General features: G+C 38.8%; 2 protein-coding genes across 2 annotated transcripts in view; both read left to right on the top strand.

Moving 5' to 3' along the window:
• LOC141657807 (uncharacterized) overlaps nt 1–23,894 on the top strand; it is a 96,876-nt gene that overhangs the window by 14,582 nt on the left and 58,400 nt on the right. The window lies entirely within an intron of this gene.
• On the top strand, nt 20,928–22,649 carry LOC141656232 (uncharacterized). The gene is made up of 2 exons (XM_074463066.1): nt 20,928–22,051; nt 22,384–22,649. Exons 1-2 carry the CDS (start codon nt 20,956–20,958, stop codon nt 22,395–22,397), a joined length of 1,110 nt encoding a protein of 369 aa, XP_074319167.1. The 5' UTR covers nt 20,928–20,955; the 3' UTR covers nt 22,398–22,649.

Raw genomic sequence — 23,894 nt, 5'->3', positions numbered from 1 at the left:
ATAAGTCCCGTAGTGATACTGACTAACAATTTAGGGTGGGACACAACAATGCTGACATTTAGCTAGATTTCCAAAACATTGACCTGATGCCCCTGGCCATTGCATGCAACACCAACATTCAGGCCCTTTCGTACACTGACTAGTGTAGTGCCTGCACTGATTTAAATTTATCAATTTCCTGCTTCCTGACTTATGTTTTTTATTTTCTGGAGGTCCGCAGTCTGGATCGCGCCCTGCAAGTAACACCACCGGAGAAAATTATGTAAAAAGAGCGTAATACTTACGAGTGATAAATGACTTAACAATAGCAATTATGAAGTTATTATGTACGTCTATATCATGTTAATAATACGGAGTAGTTTTTTTATAATTTTGCTAGTAGTATATTATTGCATAATTAACTTCAATAGTAACACAGAATGCGTGAATAGTTTATCTCAAAACAAAAATGAAATAATTGTTTCAGCCAAATCATCAACTTAAAACCATTAATATGTTAAGACGGTCTTAACATAAGTATTGATTTCACAAGCTCTATTATTTTTAAAATTATTTAAAACGATTGTGAGTATCGTCTTAATTTAGGGGGCGTTTGTTTTGTGCATGGATATGGGTTTGGAATCAGGAATCATATCTGGGTGGTATGAGGTTGGAACTTGATTTCTCATACCATGCGTTTGTTTCAATTCTTAGCGGTATGAGTTTGGAGTTCAATGAAAATTTAAAATCAGTAAAATAAAAATTTTAAATTGAAAAATTTAATATTTTAAAATAATGATAATAAAAATTAAATCAACTAAGTATATAGAAGATTTGATTTACATAATGCCATAATTTTCCTAATTTTTATTTCACATTTTTTCTTATTTTAATTTCATTCCCGTGGGAATCAATCTCATACCCACCCCCTCCTTGGATATGAGAAACCCATACCTCATGGGTTTGAGGTATGGGTATGTAACTCTCACATTTGCCAACCAAACAGATGGTATGGGTTTAGCATTCTAAACTCATACCTCATACCTCATACCTTTTTCAAGTGAACCAAACACCCCCTTAAAATGATCCTAAGTAAAAATTTAATCTTAAAAAACAAAAGAACATAGAAGTCTACCATTAACGATGGTGAGGAGGGAGAGAACAAGGAACATGCACACAAAGATGCCTACAAATCTGGTAGTCGCCATGGCTATGAATTTTAATAAACTTAGAGATTAGGAGAATACTTGGTTTTTCTGAGTTGTTTAGACTAGCTTTTTTTTAAGGAAATTATATATACATGATTACATAGGCTATATTTACGGGAACGAATAATCTTCAACAACTATAATATCTACCTAAAAGGAAATACAGGATTGTTACCTTGTGTGAAGATTATAGAGCAACGAATCTTATTGGATGATCTGATGGCAACATTCATCTCTTCTAATAAGTTGGAGCGTGAGGCTTCGAAACGCACAGCTTGGATAAGAGATCGTCAAATGGAATACGACCAAGGGCTTTCGTAAAAATATCCATATGTTGTGTTTCTTGTTAAATGGATCCAGTGGGAGAATGTAAGATATTCCATAAAATAAATAAGTATTACCTTAATATTTAATTAAGTTATTTTATGAAAATTAAGTTGGTCCATTGTATGGTGGAATTTAGCTAGAATTTTGTTTCCACTATTATCTTTCATAACTTATCACTCACAATTTAGGAAATTGTTCAGTTGACTCTTTGATGGTAATAGTATATAAGGGGAACATATTTATTCTGATTAAGATTCATCAATCTTGCCTCATTAATAAAATACACCTGATGGGGCATATTCTGCACCGCTGACCAAGTCAACATATTGAGCAAGGTCAAAGATATCCACAGCAAAGTCAACGACTCAGACAGCCTAGTCGATGAAGCCCATCGGCATGTCACCTGGGTCTCGGCCTGGCAACCCGCCAGCCGTGGCACATATCCGCGTACTCATATCCAAGACCCCTCGGTCGGCCTGCCATAGGTCCATCGGCCGAGGGTAGAACGGTCTTTCCACCTGCTAGCTACTTGGCCACTTGGCCACTACGTGACAAAAGGTGAAAGCCTATAAACACTCCTCAACCTTCATTGAGGAAAGGATCCACAATTTAACCTAATAATCACTATTCATCTGGTAACATCTTCCTTATCTCTCTACAATACGCATTTAGCCAAGTAACTACAACTTATCCCTCTAAGTTAACTGACTTGAGCGTCGGAGTGAGTACGCTCGGCCAAAGCCGAGCCCTCAGTTTGTTCATCGTTTCAGGAGACCGCAAGGAGGATTCAAGCAAAGACATCATTCTACGAGCCACGAGTGGTAACAAATATCTGCTCTGGAATTACATCCCGGAACAATTGACGCCGTCTGTGGGGAATCGACACTAAAAGCTAGTCACATTCATTCCCAAAAACAAAAAAAAAAAAACACAAAAACCCACCCCAAAAGCTAAGAGGATGTCTAAACAACCAGAGAAGGTGCTGGTGGAAAATGAGTTCTACCAGGATGACACTTTCCACAACGCTGAAATCGGGCGATCCCCACCTACCGTATCACCGATGCGACGAACGGGATGCCAAAGGAACAAGATACACCGCTGCTCGCCGACCAGGTCACCATCATGAGACACGTGGTTGACGTAGCAAAACTGAAAATGCTCCTGGACCTAGTTGGGAGTACGCCAGCTCACACTGTCACGCCGACAAGAGCGGCGGAAACCATCCAGGAGACCAGGGCCCAAAACGTGACTCCGAGAAATTTGAACGGAGCACTAGGAGAAGCCGACCCTACCAAGACGCCGGAGGAGCCCAGATTGCTAGTGGTGGACCTGAGCCCTCCCCGTATTCACGGGAGGACAGCGTCGCCAAGAAGACCGACGAGACCGCCTCGGAGAAGCGGAGAAGTCCGACTCAGCAGAGTCGGAGAAGAAGCCCGAGTCGGAGAAGGAGTCCTTCCCGCTACGAGGAGAGGAGCCGGACCAGAAACGCAAGGAGCCGATCGCCGCGTCATTCGACACGTGGTCAGACAGCCCCTCAGTGCTTATGTCCTGGACATCGCCGTGCCAACTAAGCTGAAGTTGTCGGCGTTCACATACAAAGGAGATAGTGATCCAACCGACCACGCCGAGGCTTTCGAGTCTTACATGTCGGTATGGGAGCAGCCCGACATGGTCTGGTGCCGAGTCTTCCCAACAACTCTGCACGGGATGGCTCAAAATTGGTACAAGGGGCTTCCCGACGGTTCGGTATACTGTTTCGCCGACCTAAAGGACGCCTTCGTAGCCCAGTACTCTTGCAACAAGAGGAGGGCCGTGGAGACATCGGACCTCCTAACTATCAAACAGGAGGAAGGAGAGTCTCTACGAAGCTACGTGAAGAGGTTCGACGGCAAGGTTCAGCAGATTCGGGAGATTAATCCCGAACTAGCGGCCTTCGCACTGATGAAAGGCCTCCCTAGGGGAGACTTAAAGGATGAGCTCATCAAGTACGGGGGTTTGGGCCTAGACGCCGCTAGGAAGATGGCCGACCAGGCCATCAAGGTGGAAGACTATCACAAGACCTGGGTAGGCCCCAGCGAGGTCGAGCCCTCAGAAAAGAAGAGCCGCCGGGATGACAACCCGGACGAAAGACGCCGTGACAATAACGGGTCACGGTCCGATGAGAGACGCCGTGACAATAATAGGTCACGGTCTGACAGATCCGCCAGGAAACAGGACTCGACGGGCGCTGGGGGGAGTTCGGGAACGTTTTACCAAAGGCATTACCATGATAAAACCCCTCTGGTCGTATCGGCCGCCGAGGTCTTCACCCTGAGCAAAAAGGAGGGCCAGACATGGGAAAGGCCCCCCAAGCCAAAGGGAGACGGTGACACGAGCCAGTACTGATGCGTATAGAGGGGGGGTAAAAATTCTAATAAATTTCAGCGGAAATCACGAATAAATCCCGTCCAAAATAAGCCCAAAATAAATACGACGGTTAATAAATTACGGGTTGACAAGTGAAGCAAGTACGCATAAACATGGATGAGCTCGTTTAAAGAAAAGGAAATATGCGCAATCGAGACTCAAGACCCGTGGGAACACTGAAACCGTGTGGGAACAAGAAGAATGTCGTGTGGGAACAAATGAAAGAGCCGAATGTGGCGGCACCAAGGGAGAAGAATCCTAGTTTATATCTTTGCATTTTTCAACATAATTTGAATAAGATTTGACAAAAGGTCTAGGTTGTAAGTTCTATGCATCTAATCATCCTAGAACTTTCAACTAGCATTTAATGTTTTGCTTGGAGGCCAAGGACTTCTTCCTATAAAAGGACATAGCCTCCCTCATTTGTAATCATCCAAAGTTGAAGTAAAAACATTTTAGAGAGAGAAACTTGTTGGTTTCAATCTTTTTCAAAGAGTCGATGCTTTCGAGTCTTGCCTTAAACTAAGGACGTGCTCCGCAGTTTGAGTTGAATTGCTTGACGCGTTTCGAGTAATTCCCCATTGTTATCACTATAGGTCTAGTGATACCAAATATCCCATTGTTTTCGATCTCTTCTCAAGGAATCGAAACAAATATCCTTTATCTTTTGCACAACAAAAACCCCAAAAACAAAACAATTAAGTCTTCCGCTACGTATACGCACCAAATGGTATCAGAGCTTCGGCTCTTGATCACCCCAAAAAAAATCAAGACGGTCCTAAGGAGGTCCCAATCAGTTGATAGTTGAATATCCAACGTGCTTGGTATTCAAAGATTAAACTCGGCGAGGTAGTTGAGGTTTAATCGATTGGATCTTGAAGGCACGAATTGAACAACAAAAAAAAAAAATCACTGTTCACGCCGGTACTGTTCACGGCACTGTTCATCAGCAAAAAAAAAAAAAAAAAACTGAAAAAAAAGGGGGGACAAAAAAGATGGAACAATACAAAAATGAAATTTTGTTCATCTTGAGACGGTCACGAGAAATTGAGTGTCTAAGGATTGGGAGAGAAGATTTGGCACGTTGTACTATGTGTCATGGATTTGGACATTCATATATTTCATGCCCTAATGAGGAATACATATCCTTTGAACAATATCAATGCTTGAAACGATTACTAATTCAAGAAAAGCATGAAGAGACGCGCTCTGTAAGCAGTCCACGACCGTCGAGTTGTAGGAATGCCCGATCTAGTTGAAACAAACGGTGGAGTAGACTGTCAATTTCAGGGTGATGAACCAAAAGAAGAGGATGAGATTATCAAAATAGAACCATTAAGTGATGATGATCAAATTAAAGATGTGATTGAAGATTACATATTTCCTTTTGAGGATGAATCTCATACAGATGGTACTTCTTTATTTGATCCAGATCTACCAATTGTTTTTGATAAAGAATTTGAAGAAGTTTATGATGAAGCTCACGTGGAAGAAAGTGATCATACAAGTTATGACGATGCAAATCAAAATAAACTTAATCTTATGCCAATCTTGGATGAGGAGTTTCTGGGCAATCACATTAAATCAGATTCTCAAGCTAAAGAACCGTATCAATCACCAATTGATAAATACATTGATGAGAAGCTATATGGTGGGAACTCTAATTTCTTATTGAAGTCAATTTTTATGGAAGCTCATGATGATCTTGTTGTTTCGAGCAACGATTATTTGGATTTTGGTAGAATTGTGCACGGAGGATGGAGGGAAGGAAATCACAAGCAAAGATGGCACAAAATGGTTTTAATCTACAATACTCATTACAAATTCAATTCACTGGAGATGGATAAACATGACGACTATATTGAAGATGATGAATTGAAGAAGAGATCAACGGTGTGCGCAAATAGCTTCATGTTCATAATCAAGTTGAATCTAACTTCGAGATTTGTTTTTGACCCCGGTGGCATCAAGTATTTCCAAGAATCGGATCGATTCTTCTTGAAGAGGGGGAGTGTTGATTTCGATTCTCAACAATCATCAAAGGTGTTCAAACCGGGCATTGGGTAGCAAAGGATGAACACAAGGCAAAGACTCTCCGCATCTCTCCTCGACACTTGAAGGCATAAGAATCGGGACGATTCTTTTTGAAGAAGGAGAGAGTTGATGCGTATAGAGGGGGGGTAAAAATTCTAATAAATTTCAGCGGAAATCACGAATAAATCCCGTCCAAAATAAGCCCAAAATAAATACGACGGTTAATAAATTACGGGTTGACAAGTGAAGCAAGTACGCATAAACATGGATGAGCTCGTTTAAAGAAAAGGAAATATGCGCAATCGAGACTCAAGACCCGTGGGAACACTGAAACCGTGTGGGAACAAGAAGAATGCCGCGTGGGAACAAATGAAAGAGCCGAATGTGGCGGCACCAAGGGAGAAGAATCCTAGTTTATATCTTTGCATTTTTCAACATAATTTGAATAAGATTTGACAAAAGGTCTAGGTTGTAAGTTCTATGCATCTAATCATCCTAGAACTTTCAACTAGCATTTAATGTTTTGCTTGGAGGCCAAGGACTTCTTCCTATAAAAGGATCTAGCCTCCCTCATTTGTAATCATCCAAAAGGAAGTAAAAACATTTTAGAGAGAGAAACTTGTTGGTTTCAATCTTTTTCAAAGAGTCGATGCTTTCGAGTCTTGCCTTAAACTAAGGACGTGCTCCGCAGTTTGAGTTGAATTGCTTGACGCGTTTCGAGTAATTCCCCATTGTTATCACTATAGGTCTAGTGATACCAAATATCCCATTGTTTTCGATCTCTTCTCAAGGAATCGAAACAAATATCCTTTATCTTTTGCACAACAAAAACCCCAAAAACAAAACAATTAAGTCTTCTGCTACGTATACGCTTCAAGTACTGTGAGTACCACGGCCACACCGGTCACCTCACTGACAACTGCCGGCATCTGAAGAATGCCATTGAAGAGCTGATCCGTAAGGGTAGCCTCGGCAAGTATGTTGCCAAAGGCCAAAAAACTGACGCTAGCGGTTCAGATAAGAAATCCGTCTTTCAACGGATAGGAGTGATCCATGTAGTCATCGGGGGCAACGAGAACGGTGGGTCAGCTCATGGGCACAAGCGGCACCTGAATGAGCTGTATCAGGCCATCAACTTTGTGCCCAACACAGCGGTCCCCGCTTCCAACATTCCCGATATGACTATTGGAAGGAAGGACTACGAGGGAGTCATCGCCCCTCACAGCGACCCACTTGTAGTCAACTTGGACATATCCAACCACCTGGTGAAGAGGTGTCTGATTGACACAGGCGCCTACACGAACATCATGTTCAGGGAGTGCTTCCACAGCCTCGGTGTGACACCCTTAAATCTAGCCTTAATTATATACGTAAATTCTACAGAAAAACTGGTAGGATATGTTTGTAAATGGTTCAACTAGTCCAAAAACCTGCAATTTCAAAAATTTTTCTAACTAAACCATTCACAACCAATTCCAACTCAAGAAGAGTGTCAAAAACCCTGCAACAACTGATAAACTAATTTACATACATAACTTAAGACGCGGAAATATAGTGATACAAACCCAAAATAGAAAAGGGAGACATATGTCCCTTCAAATTATATACAAACCAAAAGGTAAAAGGTTTACTAATAGAATAGCCAAAACTAGGTCCAAGGTTCCTTGCTCACTAGCTCGTCTGTGACCCCCAACAAAGCATCAATAACCTGTCAATCGCATTTTATACAAACACGAAAGCCACAATTCAGTGGGGAGTAACTTCGAGTCCTCCCAGCCACGAATCGTCAAAATTAATGTAACATGTAATGTAACATGTAAACAATTTGATAAACCATTTACTTATCATGTATTCTAACAAATGACCCCTAAACTGACCAACCTAAACTTCCATGTGATTCATATAACAAATAGTAATCCAAAATTTATCAACTGTAACCGGCTTACATCTCACCTATTACAGTTCATAAAATCACCATACAAGAAAGGGCAATATATCAAAGACAGGCATAAGTTCTTAGTACGGTCAATAGTCACTTTGTAACTCAAGTCTATACCACGAGGTAGGGAAGGTAATCGAACCGGTATCTTGGCTCAACGGTTACTATTAAGAAAACATGGCCAAGAGACAACACAACCCTAGCCTAAAATCTCTTGAGACCTAGACATGCGGATACACACCACCGCACCCAAGACTCACAACTTTTTTTAAAACAAAGTGAAGTGAGTACCCTAAGGACACCACCGAAGGGTCGGCTAGTACTTAAGCTGACCCCATACTATCAAAATAAGTACCTGAGGTCATGCCCTAACTTGGATAAACATCCACTAGTCAGGAACACAAAGGCTATCAAGCAGTGAACATATACTCGTCAAAGACTATAAAGACCTATCTATGATGAAGGCCGAAATACTCACCTAGGACCTAGTCACGCCTAGTCCCGCCTTGAATATTTTAGCCCACACCACCCAAGACTCACCACATAAGTCAAGTAAGACACCCACTTAACCTTAAGAGGGCAAAAAGTCCTACTTACCAACATAAATTCTAACATTCTATCATGTGAAAGCTATATAAATGTCTATTTACAGCATACAATCCCAACAGTTCCTCAATAAGAATTCAATACTAACTTCCAATTCTAGCAATTTTAACAATATTAAAGGCTTTCGGGGAATCTAGGGCCATTACTACAAAATAAGAAGCTATTTAAATTCAACTAACTAAATAAGAAGCTATTTAAATTCAACTAACTACACATGTGAAATAGAGATATAATAAATGGCCTAAAACAAGAAAAAGGCCGATTATCTAATTCATTCAACCGAATTTTTACCCGCAACCCCAGCCCTGCGACAGGTACGGGTCAAATTGCGGCTGACCAATCACTCAATTAACTGACATCGCATCAGTCAAAGGGACTAAGGCTCATTTTTCGGCACAATCAACAAAACATTACAATTATCACTATAAAATTCATTTTGAGCCTATTAATTACAATTTCATTTCGTAAACTATCCTAACATGTGATAATTGTCAATATAACATAATTTTTCTACCATTAGCATAACTTTTAGCTATTATTAGGATTCCCTTCACAAGTTTAACCATGTGTACTCATTCTAACTATATCCTTGGTGAACCTAAATTGACGGACAAAGCATGGAAACCCGCGAAACAAGCAACGGACCGACCCGGGCCAACCATGGGCTAGCCGTGGGCCTGCCACGGCCTGCCGGCCTGCTGCCCGTCACCCTATTCCTCTTAATTTTCCGTTTTTTTTTTCATTTTTGCTCAGTATAAGACCGTCTGAAAATTAATTAATCGTCCCCAATTCAACTTTGATAATTTAAACTAACAAAAGGCATAATTTAAGCTAACAATTGACATGCATGCAACCATTCTAAACATGTGAAAATTACTACACCAACAAAAATCACCAAACATACAAAAACAACAAAGATTGTGACGATAATTCGTCGAGTAACTCGAAATATGTTACCTTAAGCTAGAAAAAGAGCAATTAACACCTTGAAAACCCAAAACCCTAACGACACTAGCCGCTATCCTCTACAATATACGAGTCCCCGAACTCGTCTTCCAATCCTTCACCTAAATAAACAATTAAAACACAAAAATAAGCATATAAACCGAAAATTCCGAAATTTGGTCTTAAAATAACTTAATGAAAACTGAAATTAGAACATACTAAGTTGTAGATCGTGGCGAGGGGATTCCGGAAAGGTAAATTATGCGAAAAACGGACTAGTAACGAAGAATTTATGGCGATTTTGCTTGAGTTTTTATATAAAATGGAGTTTGGAACTTAAGGAAGAAGAAGGAGATAGAGAAAATCAGAAAAAAAGAATAAAGGGGATGGGGTGGTGCGCGTGAAAGGAGAAAGGAAAGGAGAAAAGGAAAGTGCGGGATTTTTAATCGGGATTTTTACGAGTCAGTTTTGACTTGTTTCAATAATAATTAAATCCGTAAGTCAAATGCAAATTCCGTCAAGTCCAAAGTCTTTAAACACAAGATTACAATAAAATTGAGTATTCACACGACCCATTTCCAAATTCGTTTACCCAACGTTCAAACGAATTGTCATTTTCCCCCCGATACGCCCTTATTTCGAAATAAAAGATTTTACACGGTTTAAACTATTTTTAAACATTTCAAAACTATCAAAATAAATACTTTTCTTCAAAATATAATAAAATTATATTTCTTTGAATTATTTTTACTTTAAATACATTATTGTCAAATTTACTTGATTAATTAATTATTTTCGAAATATATTAACGGTCCGAAATTTACGGGGCGTTACACTCGGCCTGAAAATCAAGGACTTGAGCCCCTGCACCCACCCACTGTACAGCTTCTCCGGGGCTGGCCTGGTACCCCTGGGTTCAATCAGACTGCCGGTAATGCTCGGCGAGGGGAATGCGTCTAAAAATGTCCTAGCTGAGTTCGTAGTCATTGACGGCTCGTCCGCCTACAACGTTCTCATAAACCGAGTCACTCTGAGCGAGGCCGGCGCAGTGATGTCCATCCGGGCCTTGACACTAATGTATGTCTCGGACCGGGGGGAAGCGCATAAGCTCGTCTCCAAGGACGAGAAGGACGAGGTGGTCAACGTCCAGATATCTGCCAGAGGATGCAACAATCCCTCAAAGTGGCAAAACAGTCAGAGAGGGGGAAAAGCCCATCCTTACAACAGGAGGGCGACCTCATGGATGCAACTGACGTCTGACAGGGAAGGAGCGCCTCTAATGAGGCATTAGGAAACTGGTAGAACTTGTATAGCGGCGGAGGTGTCCAAAACAGCTGTGGGCACCCCGACGCATGTTTAAGTATAATGTAAAATCGACCAAGTCTTCCATCAAAATGTTCATTTTCCCCATATTCACTTGCAGGAAGAAGACGCCGGCTCATACTGTCATACCGACAAGAGCGGCAGTCTCTACCAAGAAGCAGACGCCGGCTCATACTGTCATACCGACAAGAGCGGCAGTCTCTACCAAGAAGCCGACGCCGGCTCACACTGTCATACCGACAAGAGCGGCAGTCGTTATGAAGAAATATAGCGCCGTCGCAGTCACCCCAAGTAGTAGACGCTTCGGCAGTCACTCCAAGTGGTAGACGCCACGTAACACGCTACCAAGAAGCCGATGCCGGCTCACACTGTCATACCGACAAGAGCGGCAGTCGTTATGAAGAAATATAGCGCCGTCGCAGTCACCCCAAGTAGTAGACGCCACGGCAGTCACCCCAAGAGGTAGACTCCGTCGCAGTCACTCCAAGTGGTAGACGCCACGTAACACGCTATCAAGATACCGACGCCGGCTATACAAGTTTTTCTTGGTTTTTCTGAGTTGTTTAGACTAGCTTTTTTTTTAAGGAAATTATATATACATGATTAAATAGGCTATATTTACGGGAACGAATAATCTTCAACAACTATAATATCTACCTAAAAGGAAATACAGGATTGTTACCTTGTGTGAAGATTATAGAGCAACGAATCTTATTGGATGATCTGATGGCAACATTCATCTCTTCTAATAAGTTGGAGCGTGAGGCTTCGAAACGCACAGCTTGGATAAGAGATCGTCAAATGGAATACGACCAAGGGCTTTCGTAAAAATATCCATATGTTGTGTTTCTTGTTAAATGGATCCAGTGGGAGAATGTAAGATATTCCATAAAATAAATAAGTATTACCTTAATATTTAATTAAGTTATTTTATGAAAATTAAGTTGGTCCATTGTATGGTGGAATTTAGCTAGAATTTTGTTTCCACTATTATCTTTCATAACTTATCACTCACAATTTAGGAAATTGTTCAGTTGACTCTTTGATGGTAATAGTATATAAGGGGAACATATTTATTCTGATTAAGATTCATCAATCTTGCCTCATTAATAAAATACACCTGATGGGGCATATTCTGCACCGCTGACCAAGTCAACATATTGAGCAAGGTCAAAGATATCCACAGCAAAGTCAACGACTCAGACAGCCTAGTCGATGAAGCCCATCGGCCTGTCACCTGGGTCTCGGCCTGGCAACCCGCCAGCCGTGGCACATATCCGCGTACTCATATCCAAGACCCCTCGGTCGGCCTGCCATAGGTCCATCGGCCGAGGGTAGAACGGTCTTTCCACCTGCTAGCTACTTGGCCACTTGGCCACTACGTGACAAAAGGTGAAAGCCTATAAACACTCCTCAACCTTCATTGAGGAAAGGATCCACAATTTAACCTAATAATCACTATTCATCTGGTAACATCTTCCTTATCTCTCTACAATACGCATTTAGCCAAGTAACTACAACTTATCCCTCTAAGTTAACTGACTTGAGCGTCGGAGTGAGTACGCTCGGCCAAAGCCGAGCCCTCAGTTTGTTCATCGTTTCAGGAGACCGCAAGGAGGATTCAAGCAAAGACATCATTCTACGAGCCACGAGTGGTAACAAATATCTGCTCTGGAATTACATCCCGGAACAACACCATTTAAGGTGTTGTTTGGCCAAGATTTACAAGTGCTTTTACAACTGAATAAATAGTCGGCCAAACACTATGTATTAGATGGGTGTAAAAATACTTTTGAAAAGTAAAAACTTAAAAAAAAAAAAAAAAAAAAAGTCACTAAAAGGAAAAGCAGCAAATACCTACTCCTACTTCTAGTTCTCACAATCTCTACTAGATGGACAATTGTTTTGGTTTTTTATTGTTTGTACTCTATAATAATTATTATAATATTTTTCACTCTATTACTGCCTATTTTTTGTTAATCGACTTCTTTTAATTGTAAGTTCTTTAAGTCATGTGGGCATTGATTATTGATATGTAAATTGCTTATGATTTGTCCTATGGTATTTTTTAAATATAAGCTCAATATTGAATTATATAAAAAGGAAAAATAATTTACGGGTTGAGATGAAAAGAGTATAAGACGATCCTTTCAATAATGTATAACACCGTCTTTCACTGTATGACGATCCTTTACATGTAAAATTGAATGTTCGGCCGCGGGTTCCCTCGTCACAAAAAGAAAATTAATATCTCATAGTGTAAGACTGTCTTATTCTATAATTATTTTTTCTTTGGTTAAGTACATAGTTATTGTTTTATAGTTCAAGTACCCGACAATATAAATGCTTAATGCTTTTGTTTATAGTTTGACTAATTGATTATATTTCTAGGTGAGTTTCATCATCTTGCAACATAATAAGTTGATATTGCAACTTTCAAATCAAGGAGATAACATTGGCTATGAATATCATGATTATGAGTATTACACAATATAAAATTACGGTTTTAACTATGGCATTACATAATTTTTATTAGAAAAAATGCGCTTAAAGGTGAAAAGATTGACAAGTGTGACGCAACCCCAACTTATATAGTTAACAAAAATTTAAAAAAAAAACGAATAAAAGTAATTAGACCAAACACATCAAATTTGGAAAAAATATTTTTACAAAAGTCAGGCCAAACAATCACAACTTTTTCAAGAAGTAGTTTGTGGGAAAACTCATTTTAAAAAGTAAAAACTATTTTAGGTAAACTTGGCCAAACAGCACCTAAATTGTGAGGATGAGGGTTTGGAAGCCAAGTCAGATTTGGGGCATAATAAATTGAGTTATTTATTAAGACAGATCAATTATTTCAAGCAATGGCTAGAGGTAAGCAATCGATCTCTTTTATTGCTTCCACATTCAGTTTATACATGCTCATTATGAGATTAGAACATCTTAATTTAGACTATAAAACTTACATTTTGAACCAAATCTCCTTGGAAGAAAAACATGTCTCCATCTCCACCAAAGCTGCCAATTTTCAGCAACTTTCATCAGCTCGGAAATAACCCTCATCGTAATCTGAGAACCCTACTCGAAAAATATGGTGATTCACCTAGGGAAAATATCAACCCTCGTCATTTCATCAGCAAATTAAAAGTAGCAACTGAGATCATGAAAACACATGATTCAAAATTCTCCAGCAGAGCACCAAATAAAACGACCAACAAGCTTTTCTATAACTGCAAGAACGCCATATGGCGAATATTGGAGGCAGATGAAGAGTATTTGCGTACTTCAACTCTTAAATACGAAAAGGGTTTTATCATTTCGTAGTGTTAGAGAGGAAGAGATGGTTCTTCTAATGGAATAGATTGAAGAAACCATCACTACTACAAATCCAAGCAACCACAACGGCCCTTTAACAACGCTTATTCACGAAAATCACCAAAAGACGTTGTAGAATGGATTGCGCGAAGTTTTACTAAACTTAATTACAACGGTTATGTGTTGTTAAACGTTGTTATTGGTTTTAACAACGGGTCAAACTTGCACAACCGTTGTTAATATAAAAACTAATAACAACAGTTTACTCTGTAATACATTATAACCGTTATTAATAATTTGGCGCAAAATTAGTGAAAAGTAATTACAACGGTTATATTAGAACCCGTTGTTAATACTTTTTAACAACGGTTGTCAAAGGAACCGTTGTTAATATATTATCTAATGACAACGGGTTTATGTGTAATAACCGTTGTCAATAATTTCAAACAAATACCACAATATATACCACACAAACACAGATCAACTACATGCAGCCACAAACACAAACACACAACCACACTCTTTCTCATCGTCGCTTTATCATCTCCGTCACTGTTGTTGTCATCGTCTCTTTCTTTCTCTAATTATCAGGTATATATCTATCGCTTTATGGTTTTAGGTTTTGTCATCTCCGTCATTATTGTTCTTTCTCTGTTTATTTTATTTGCTGTGTTTTTCTCCGCCATTGTTCTTTCTCTAATTATTCGCTTAGTTTTTCTGCGTTTATTGGTAAAACAACTTAAATAAAATAAAACAAAGAAGATGATGGAGAGGACAGTAAAACAAATCCACATTTATCATACATAAACTTAATTAATTTATATATATACATAAACTTAATGCATTGCTAAAAATACATTTCTTAGATGTTCATTTAGGGATGCATTCTCTTCTATGAGAATCATCATCTCATCCTTTGCTATTTGGAGGTTTCGTTCCGCAGATGCAATATCTTCATATAGCTGCATTATCTGCGGCTCTAACTCCTGCACCAAGCCATGTTTCACTGCGGCTCTAAATCCTTCACCAAGCCAGATCCGAGCTTGCTCAAGGAAGGGCCTGTTCTTCCTCTCGATTTCCAGCAAGCGGCGTATGAAACTTTTGTTGTACTCGGTCATAATGCATGTTAAACGAATGGTATCATTCGTTATTGAAGGAAGTTTGGAGTTTATTAGGTTTTAAAGATTTAGGGTTTGGAGTTTAGGGTGGAGATAGTGATATAATGGATTGGTTATTGAGATAGTGGAATGAATTTATAATTAGTATATGCGTCGTTTGAGTTGTTTTTTAATTAATATGTTTAGGGTTTGATGCTTAAATTAATACGAAGTATATTTTTGTTTAGGAAGTTGTGCCATATCCCTGCTTCAAATCTTATAACCCTTCGCATTCCATATATTGTGTCCTTTCATGCAGGGATTTTGGCAGTAATAATGCATCTAGTAATATATAATTAATTGATGCAGGAGGGATTTTGGCAGTAATGCTTTGTATTTTTATTTTTATTTTTTTTTAAAACAATAACAACGGTTATTGACAAAAAAAAACCGTTGCCTTTAGTTATAACAACGGTTTTTTCTATTGTAACCGTTGTTATAACTTTCCCACAAAAAATATGCCACACTTTTTACAACGGTTATTTAAAAAAAAAAAAAAAAACGTTGTCTTTAGTTATAACAACGGTTTTTTCTATTGTAACCGTTGTTATAACTTTCCCACCAAAAATTAGTCACACTTTCCACAACGAATGACTCGTAAGGACAACGGTTTTTAACCGTTGTTAATAGTTTTCACAACGGGTTTCTTAAAAAAAACCAACCGTTGTTAAAACCTTTAACAACGGATGCTTTAACTACGTCCGCTTTTTTATATAACCGCTTGTTTATATAACAACGGTCTTTAACCGTTGTTATACCCTATATCTGTAGTAGTGCATCATTATGATCGTCACCTGTAGTGAACTTCAGCGATCTGGCCGCTATGACTTTAACAAGTGATATTTTATGCAAAGTGGCGTTTGGGAGGAAGTATAGTACTGCAGAAGGCGGCATCAACTTCAAGAAGCTCTTACTGCAATTCGAGGAATTCTTAGGGAGATTTAGATGACAGGCTAAAGTCGTATATCTCAAATTAACAATTTATATCACTTAAATCTTTGATACTAAACAAGTAGTATCAAGGATTAACAATTTATATCACTTAAATCTAGAGGTGGCAATTGGGTCAGCCGGGTCGGGTTTGGGTCGGGTCAAGCCGGGTCGGGTCATATCGGGTCAGCCACCTCTTTCGGGTCAGATCAGGTCGGGTTCAGGTCATTATCGGGTCGGGCCATTTCGGGTCAAATGATGTATCGGGTCGGGTTAGGTTTGGGTCAGGTCATTATCGGGTCGGGTCATGTTTGGGTTAGGTCATTTCGGGTCAAATGATGTATCGGGTCGGGTTGATATGTGAATTATTTACACCTTATTTCCCTCTTTCTTTGACGCATTCCGGCCCATAACGAGTCGGTTTCGTGTGCCTTTCCTTGCATTTGTGCCCGATCCCCGTACTTGTCATTTTGTGTGCCCTTTTGTAGGAACCGAGTCAAGTATGAAGGAATTGGGGCAAGAAAGGCATTCTAATGCCTTTACATGAAGAAAAGAGAGATGAGGGATTTTGAAGAAGAAATCCTCTGCCGGCAGGCCGGCAGCCGGCCCACCGGTAGAGGATATGGCTATATGGAGAAAAAGAGGAAACAAGCTGAAGAGATGTTCTCTGCCGGCAGGCCGGCAGCCGGCCCACCGGCAGGGAACACAATCCCATATTTAGTCAAATTTATGAAGAAGTTTTTGGCCAAAGATCAAGCAACGCGCTACCGGCACAGGTAGCCGGCAGCCGGTCAACCGGCAGAGGGTACCTGATATGAAGAATTGGGAGAAAATCTCAAGAAGAGGAAATCCTCTGCCGGCAAGCCGGCAGCCGGCCCACCGGCAGGGGATTACGCAACCTTCATTTTTCTCAGTTTTTGAAAGAACGCGCTGCCGGCAGAGGAGGCCGGCAGCCGGCCCGCCGGCACAGGAGCACTTTACACAAGTTTGGGCTTTTTCTATCTTTCCTCCCTTAATCCAATGCTAGCCTATAAATACCCCCCTCCTTAAACCCTTTTACACATAACCCTAGATCTGAAAAACATTCCATATTATTGTAATACCTTCTTAATCAAGCACTAATCTTTCAATAATTATTATTAATATTTAGCAAGAATTAGTTAGTTCTAGTAATAGTCAATTGTTTACACTTATTTGTTGAAGTTTGTATTGGGGATTTTGAAGGGTTTTCCTTCTTATTAATCAATCAAGCCTTCATCTTTCCTTTGTTGGTATAATTCCTTTCCTTTTTTTTACTTGTTTATCATTTGTTTACATTTTCCTTGTCTTTTGATATTGCTTTAACATTCATCATGTCTCCTCCTTGTGTTGTTTGCTTTCCTTCTCTATTTAGCATAATTTCCCTTAACATGAGTGAGTAGATTCCCTCTAGGGTTTAGGGTGATTTTTTATGGAATTTAGGGGCATGATTCTTTGAATATTTTGGTCTTTGGTGAAATTGTTTAACTTTCCTATTCATTGCACTCAAGGTGTTTGTTGATTTGCTCAAGTGAAAGCTTTTGCCTTTCTTCCATTATTGCTTAATTCTCCCTTGGAATGAAAGTTTTTTGGGGGTCTTGATGTGTGTCTAGGAGGGGTGTGAGACTTAATGAAAATTAGTAGCCACCTTTAAGATAGCCAAGACATTGGTTCTTCATCTTAGGTTAATCTCTCACCATTGACCCTTTTTTTTATCTTCATGTTTGCCCCTAAACCATATTGATGACCCCGAAGGCCCTAGCTTTTAATTAACCGTATTCATTATCATCAACTTGTTTGTCTTTTGCTCTAGTGATTATAACCAAAACCCTTTCTTTTAATTTTGATTAAACTTGACTCCTAATTGAACTTCGTAGCAACCCCCACCATCCTTGAGTTCGACCCCGACTAAATACTACGCTTTTTCGGGTTTTATAAATAGTTTTGGTATAGGAAGTAGACGACAAATTTCCTACTATCATCGGGTCGGGTCGGATCAGGTCATTATCGGGTCCGATTACTTTATCACATTACTTCAATTTTTTACCATATTAGTTTTTAAGCATTATTTGGTTTAATTACTTCATTATTAAGTCAAACATAACAATCTAATTACAAAATCACTTTTATTTTGATCAATATTAAGCTTAATAATTGTCGGTTCATCAATTTAATCGGGTCAATATCGGGTCGGGTCTGGATCGGGTTCGAGTCACTGATCATCGGGTCAAGTCGGGTTACGGGTCGTCATCGAGTCGGGTCATGTCGTGTTACGGGTCATCAACGAGTCGGGTCGGTTTCGATTTCGGGTTGTAATATTCTCGGGTCGGTTCGGGTCGGATCAGACTTGCCAGCTCTACTTTAATCCTTGATCTGGCTATGACTTTAACAAGTGGTTTGTTTGGGTTGGTTGGGTAGTTTGGGCGAATAATTAAGCTTTTTTGCCGTTGTAATTTGTAATCATTTGTTTCGCAAATACTATCCTACAACCAGTTGTATAGTAGCATTGTATAACACTATAACCGCCTCACAATTATTGAGCTCTTACACAAATATTGTTGAGCTATTTTACAAGTTATTGAGCTATTTTACAAAGTTATTGAGCTTAAAAATTATTCTGTTAAGCTCAATAACTTTGTATCATAGCTCGATAACTTTGTTAGTAAAGTTCAATAACTTTATAATAAAATTCAACTACATTCAATAAATTGTATATATAACAGGTTGTATAATACATTAACTGCATTTATTGTTGTTACACACATAATAGAAGTGTTAAACAAGAATATCTAATTCAACTGCATTAATTTGGTCTCAGATTCTCTCTTTTTTCTTTTTTTTTCTTTTTTGCAATTGTTGCTTAATCATTGCTGTTGAACAAAAAGTGTCACAGAATATAAAAGTGATGTTCATTATTTTTGATTGAATTGCTGTTGTTTCTATAATTGGATTACACCAAAGTGAGAAGAAGTCGAGTCGACTATATTTTTCACAAATTTGTGTTTTATTGATACGCCAAATTGGTGTATTGCGAATGCACACCCACCAATTTAACATTTTTGATTATTAGTTACGACTTACGATCTTCACGATTCACGAAGGATTGATTTTACTAGTAAAGTAAAACCTGACTACTTTCAAGAGAGCAAATTGACTATTGTGAAGATAATAATAGGTGACTAAGATACTCAATTTTACCAATATCTCAATGGGACAAAAGAAATTACCCATATCGAGTACAAAACGCCACCAATTTAAAAGCCCGGAACAAATTGAGACTCTCTAAAAGGAACCTCATAAATCAATTCTCATAGAATTGTGCTCACCAATTATGTCATTCTACTTAATTAATCTAGACTAATGCAAAGTCTTTATTTAGAAAAATTTATTCCACGCTAAAATAAAAATCCTAAATTAATTAAAAAAAGACTAACTAAATAGAAAATAAACAATTTCACAAACAAAATACCAATGAAGCCAACAAGGTTGCTGACTTCATGGCTACTATTGGACATTCATGTCCAAATCTTTCGAGGTGGTTTGATAGCCGGTGGCTTCAACTTACCTCCCTCATTCGAAAGGATGAGATAGGTTGGTCCTACCCTAGAGGATCAACCTAGTTTCCTTACCTAATCAAAAAAAAAAAAAAAAAAAAAAAAAAAAAAAAAAAAAAAACAAACAAACAAAATACCAAACCCACGCAAGAGAACAAAGCTTAAACAAAGACCAAGACTAATGTGCGAATTGATTATCTATATGTTTCGGTTATTTGTTTGCCTATTCTATTTTGAGGTGTCTCTTTGTCCTTCTATTTTAGGAATGCTTCGGCTGAGCAATTGAATCATGCACACCTAATTAATCCACTTGTCATTTAATAATTGGTTTCATCCTCTTTTATTGGTCTTTACTTCAAAACCAAAAACGGACAAATGACCGGGACAAAGTGTACATGCATGCCATCACCAAACACCTTGTTTGACTTCAGCTACGCGCGCGACTCACGCATGTCGCGACTTACTCCTTGTTTGACTTTGCCCCTTCACTTTGCTCTACGACTCTTGCCTTTCTGTCTTCGACACAAATTCAAGGCATCAAATTCACCACAACGGTGGACACATTCATAACTTCAATGTTTAAAAGGAGTGGCGAAGAACCGAAGATTATAGGAATATAGAAGTTAGTTAAAAGAATTAGTTGGAGTCGGTTAATACACTAACTACTCCTAAACAACTATGGTTAGTAATTAACTAACTATGGTTAGGTTGTTAAGAAGTCTGTTATAAATACTAACAGATTCATTCATTGTAACCACTTTTACATGTAACAAATTCTCAAATTAATATTACATTCTCTTTTACTCTTGCGTGTTCATCCTCATATCTTCATCTCTAACTCTTCTTATCTTCATCATCTCTTAACATCTCCATCTTCAACCTTGAAGCTCAATTGTTCACCTATGCTAACAGTCACATAATTCAATATGGTATCAGTATACAGTATGATGATTCTGGTTTTTCTGGGTCTATTTCTTGCTTGAATATATCGAGGAATAGAGGTATAATTTCACATATCGCTTCCGCGCTCATTCTCTATAGTTCTTTTCTTCTTTCTTTATACAGTCATGTTGTTTTCACATCTATTTTCAATCATGCCTGAAGTATCTTCAACTGAAGTAAATTTCGACTATTATGATGACCCACTGTATTTGTCATCTTCTGATCAACCAAATGCCACCCTTTCTTCTTTTCTCTTTGAGGGCCATGATTTTATGGGTTGGAAACGTGAGGTTTTAATGTCCTTAGCTGCAAAAAATAAAGATGGTTTGTTAGATGGTAGTTGTCCCATGCCCCCTCCAACTGATAAGCGTCATAAACAATGGAAGAGGTGCGATTTTATGATTATGAGATGGCTTTCAAATTCATTGGATCATAAAATTCGGGAGAACTTTAAGTATGTCAGTTCTTCTAAAGAATTCTGGGGTGAACTGGTTGAAAGATTTGGTCAGTCGAATGCGTTGGAAGTTTACCAATTAACCAAGGATTTGGGGGACATTGCACAGGCTAATCTTTCTCTTGTTGAGTACTACAGTAAAATGAAGAACTTATGGGAAACTCTTGATTCAATTGACCCTTTACCATCATGTTCCTGTGGTAAAATCAGTCTGTATACATGTGCTTTGGTCAAGAAAATGATTGACAGGGACAACAATGCCAAGATTATTCAATTTCTTATGAACTTGAACAGCAGCTATGATGGAGTTCGCACTCAGATTCTTTCCTTAGAGCCTTTGCCATCTATTAATAAAATCTTAGCCTTGTTGCAAAAGGTGGAGCGGCAAAAGCAGATTACTGAGACTGTCTCTAATTTAGCAGAATCAAGTGCTTATGTTGGTTTTAGACAGTCTGGACAAAGCAAAGGTTTTCAGAATACACAGAATGCTGCACCTGGACCTGTTAGTGACAAGCACTGTGATAATTGCAATAGGTTTGGGCATACAAGGGAGACTTGTTTTGGTCTTAACAAATGTCCACACTGCAAGAAGACAGGGCACAATCCTGCTAATTGTTTCTTAATTAGGGGATTTCCTTCAGATAAAGCAAAGGGTAAAGAAAAAGTTGCTCCTCATAAGTCTTATCCACCACGTAAAGGAGCTAATTCAGCAGATGTAATTCCTGATTCACCTTTGGAGAACTCCTCTTTGGAAGATACAGAACATCAAGGGTTTAATGCTGCTGCTACTGGTTCTGATGCTATAGCTGGGTTCAGTTCTGCAGCTCTGGATGGAATAATTACTTCTGTTGTTGATCAGGTCCTTAAAAGGATATCTGATCAGCAACCCACTTTATCCTCCATTAATTTTGCAGGTCTGATCTCTTCTAACTCTTATGTTTTTACTGCACATAGGTCTGATTTTATGCATGATTGGATAGTTGATACAGGTGCCTCGGATCATATGACATATGATTTTTCATTATTGTCTAATGTGCATACTTTCCAAAGACCTGTTAGAGTAGGTTTGCCTGATGGCAGCATTAAGTTAGTTCACAAAATGGGTACTGTGGTTCTGACTGATAAAATTACCTTGCAGAATGTATTTTTCATTCCTGATTTCCAGCAAAATTTACTGTCAGTTAGTAAATTGCTTGACCATAACAAACTGTCTGTGGTGTTTACTTCTACTAATTGTGCTTTTCAGGACCTTTCAAATGATATGGTTGTTGCTAAAGGAAAGAGAGTTGGGGATTTATATCGACTAAATAAACAGCACAAGCCATGTTCTAGGGTTTTGTTAGTTAAAACTATCACAAATGCTGTAATTTCTACACTTGATTCTGTGCTCAGTAATAAGATTTCTCATGTTAGCAATGTAATTCTTCCTGTTCTTGATATGGTTCATGCCAGATTAGGCCACATGTCTACTGAGAAACTAAAATTTGTACCTGAATTCAGCAATATAATAAAAAGGGACTCTTTTCATTGCAAATCTTGTGTTATGGCTAAGCATCATAGACTGCCTTTTCCAATTAGTACTAGTAGAGCATCTGCCTGTTTTCATTTGTTGCATATGGATGTTTGGGGTCCTTATAGGACACCTTCATTAACTGGGGCAAAATATTTTCTTACTATTCTAGATGATTATTCTAGGAATACATGGACTATTCTTTTTCAATCTAAGGATCAAGTATATGGTCTCATAAGGGATTTCTTTGCTTATGTTCATACTCAGTTTCAAGGTGTTATTAAAGCCATAAGATCTGATAATGGTTCAGAATTTTTGCAAGAACATTGTGGAACATTGTTTAAATCTAAGGGAATAGTTCACCAAACTAGTATAGTTGGCACCCCACAGCAAAATGGTAGGGTAGAACGAAAGCATAGACATTTACTTGAGACTGCAAGAGCTTTAAAATTTCATGCTAACTTGCCTATCAAATTCTGGGGGGATTGTTTGTTAACAGCTACATACTTAATTAATTTGATGCCTACACCTGTGGTGCACAATAAAACTCCATTTGAATTGCTTTTTGGATCTGAACCTACATATGCAAACTTGAAAATTTTTGGGTGTCTTTGTTATGCTACAATGCCTCCTACCTTTACTGATAAATTTGGGAGTAGGGCTAGGGAGTGTATTTTTATAGGATACCCTAATAATAAAAAAGGATACAAATTGTATGACTTAAAATTGCATAAAGTTTTTATAAGCAGAGATGTTCTTTTTAAGGAACATATCTTCCCTTTTCATAAAGACACACATCATGAAGATTTACAGATCACTACTAGTGATCTGGTTAATCCAGCTACATCATCTATTCCTGTACCTGTTACTGCAACTGGTACAATAGCACCTACCACATAGGAGGTTTCTTTAGAGCAAACTACTGAGGTTGTTCCCAATACTGCCACAAGTTCAGAACAAGGACAGGATGAGCAACAGACTGGGGTTGAAATTAACCTACGAAGGTCTACTAGACCAAGACAGGTGTCAACCTGGTTGCAAGAGTATCAGTGTAAAATACCTGGGCATTCATCAATTGTTGGGACAGTTCAGGCTACTGCTTTCCAGTCAGAAGTTATAACTGCTCTTGAAGACTATCATTCAGAGTAGGTGGGGTCTTTATTTACAGCTATGCAAGAGTATGAACCCTACACTTACAAACAAGCCCAGGCTGATCCCAGGTGGGTAGAGGCAATGCAAAAAGAGGT

This window comes from Silene latifolia, chromosome 5, assembly GCF_048544455.1.
Source record: "Silene latifolia isolate original U9 population chromosome 5, ASM4854445v1, whole genome shotgun sequence".
Taxonomy (NCBI): domain Eukaryota; kingdom Viridiplantae; phylum Streptophyta; class Magnoliopsida; order Caryophyllales; family Caryophyllaceae; genus Silene; species Silene latifolia.
The sequence above is the reverse complement of the archived record's forward strand: the minus strand, read 5'-3'. Positions and strand labels throughout refer to the sequence as shown.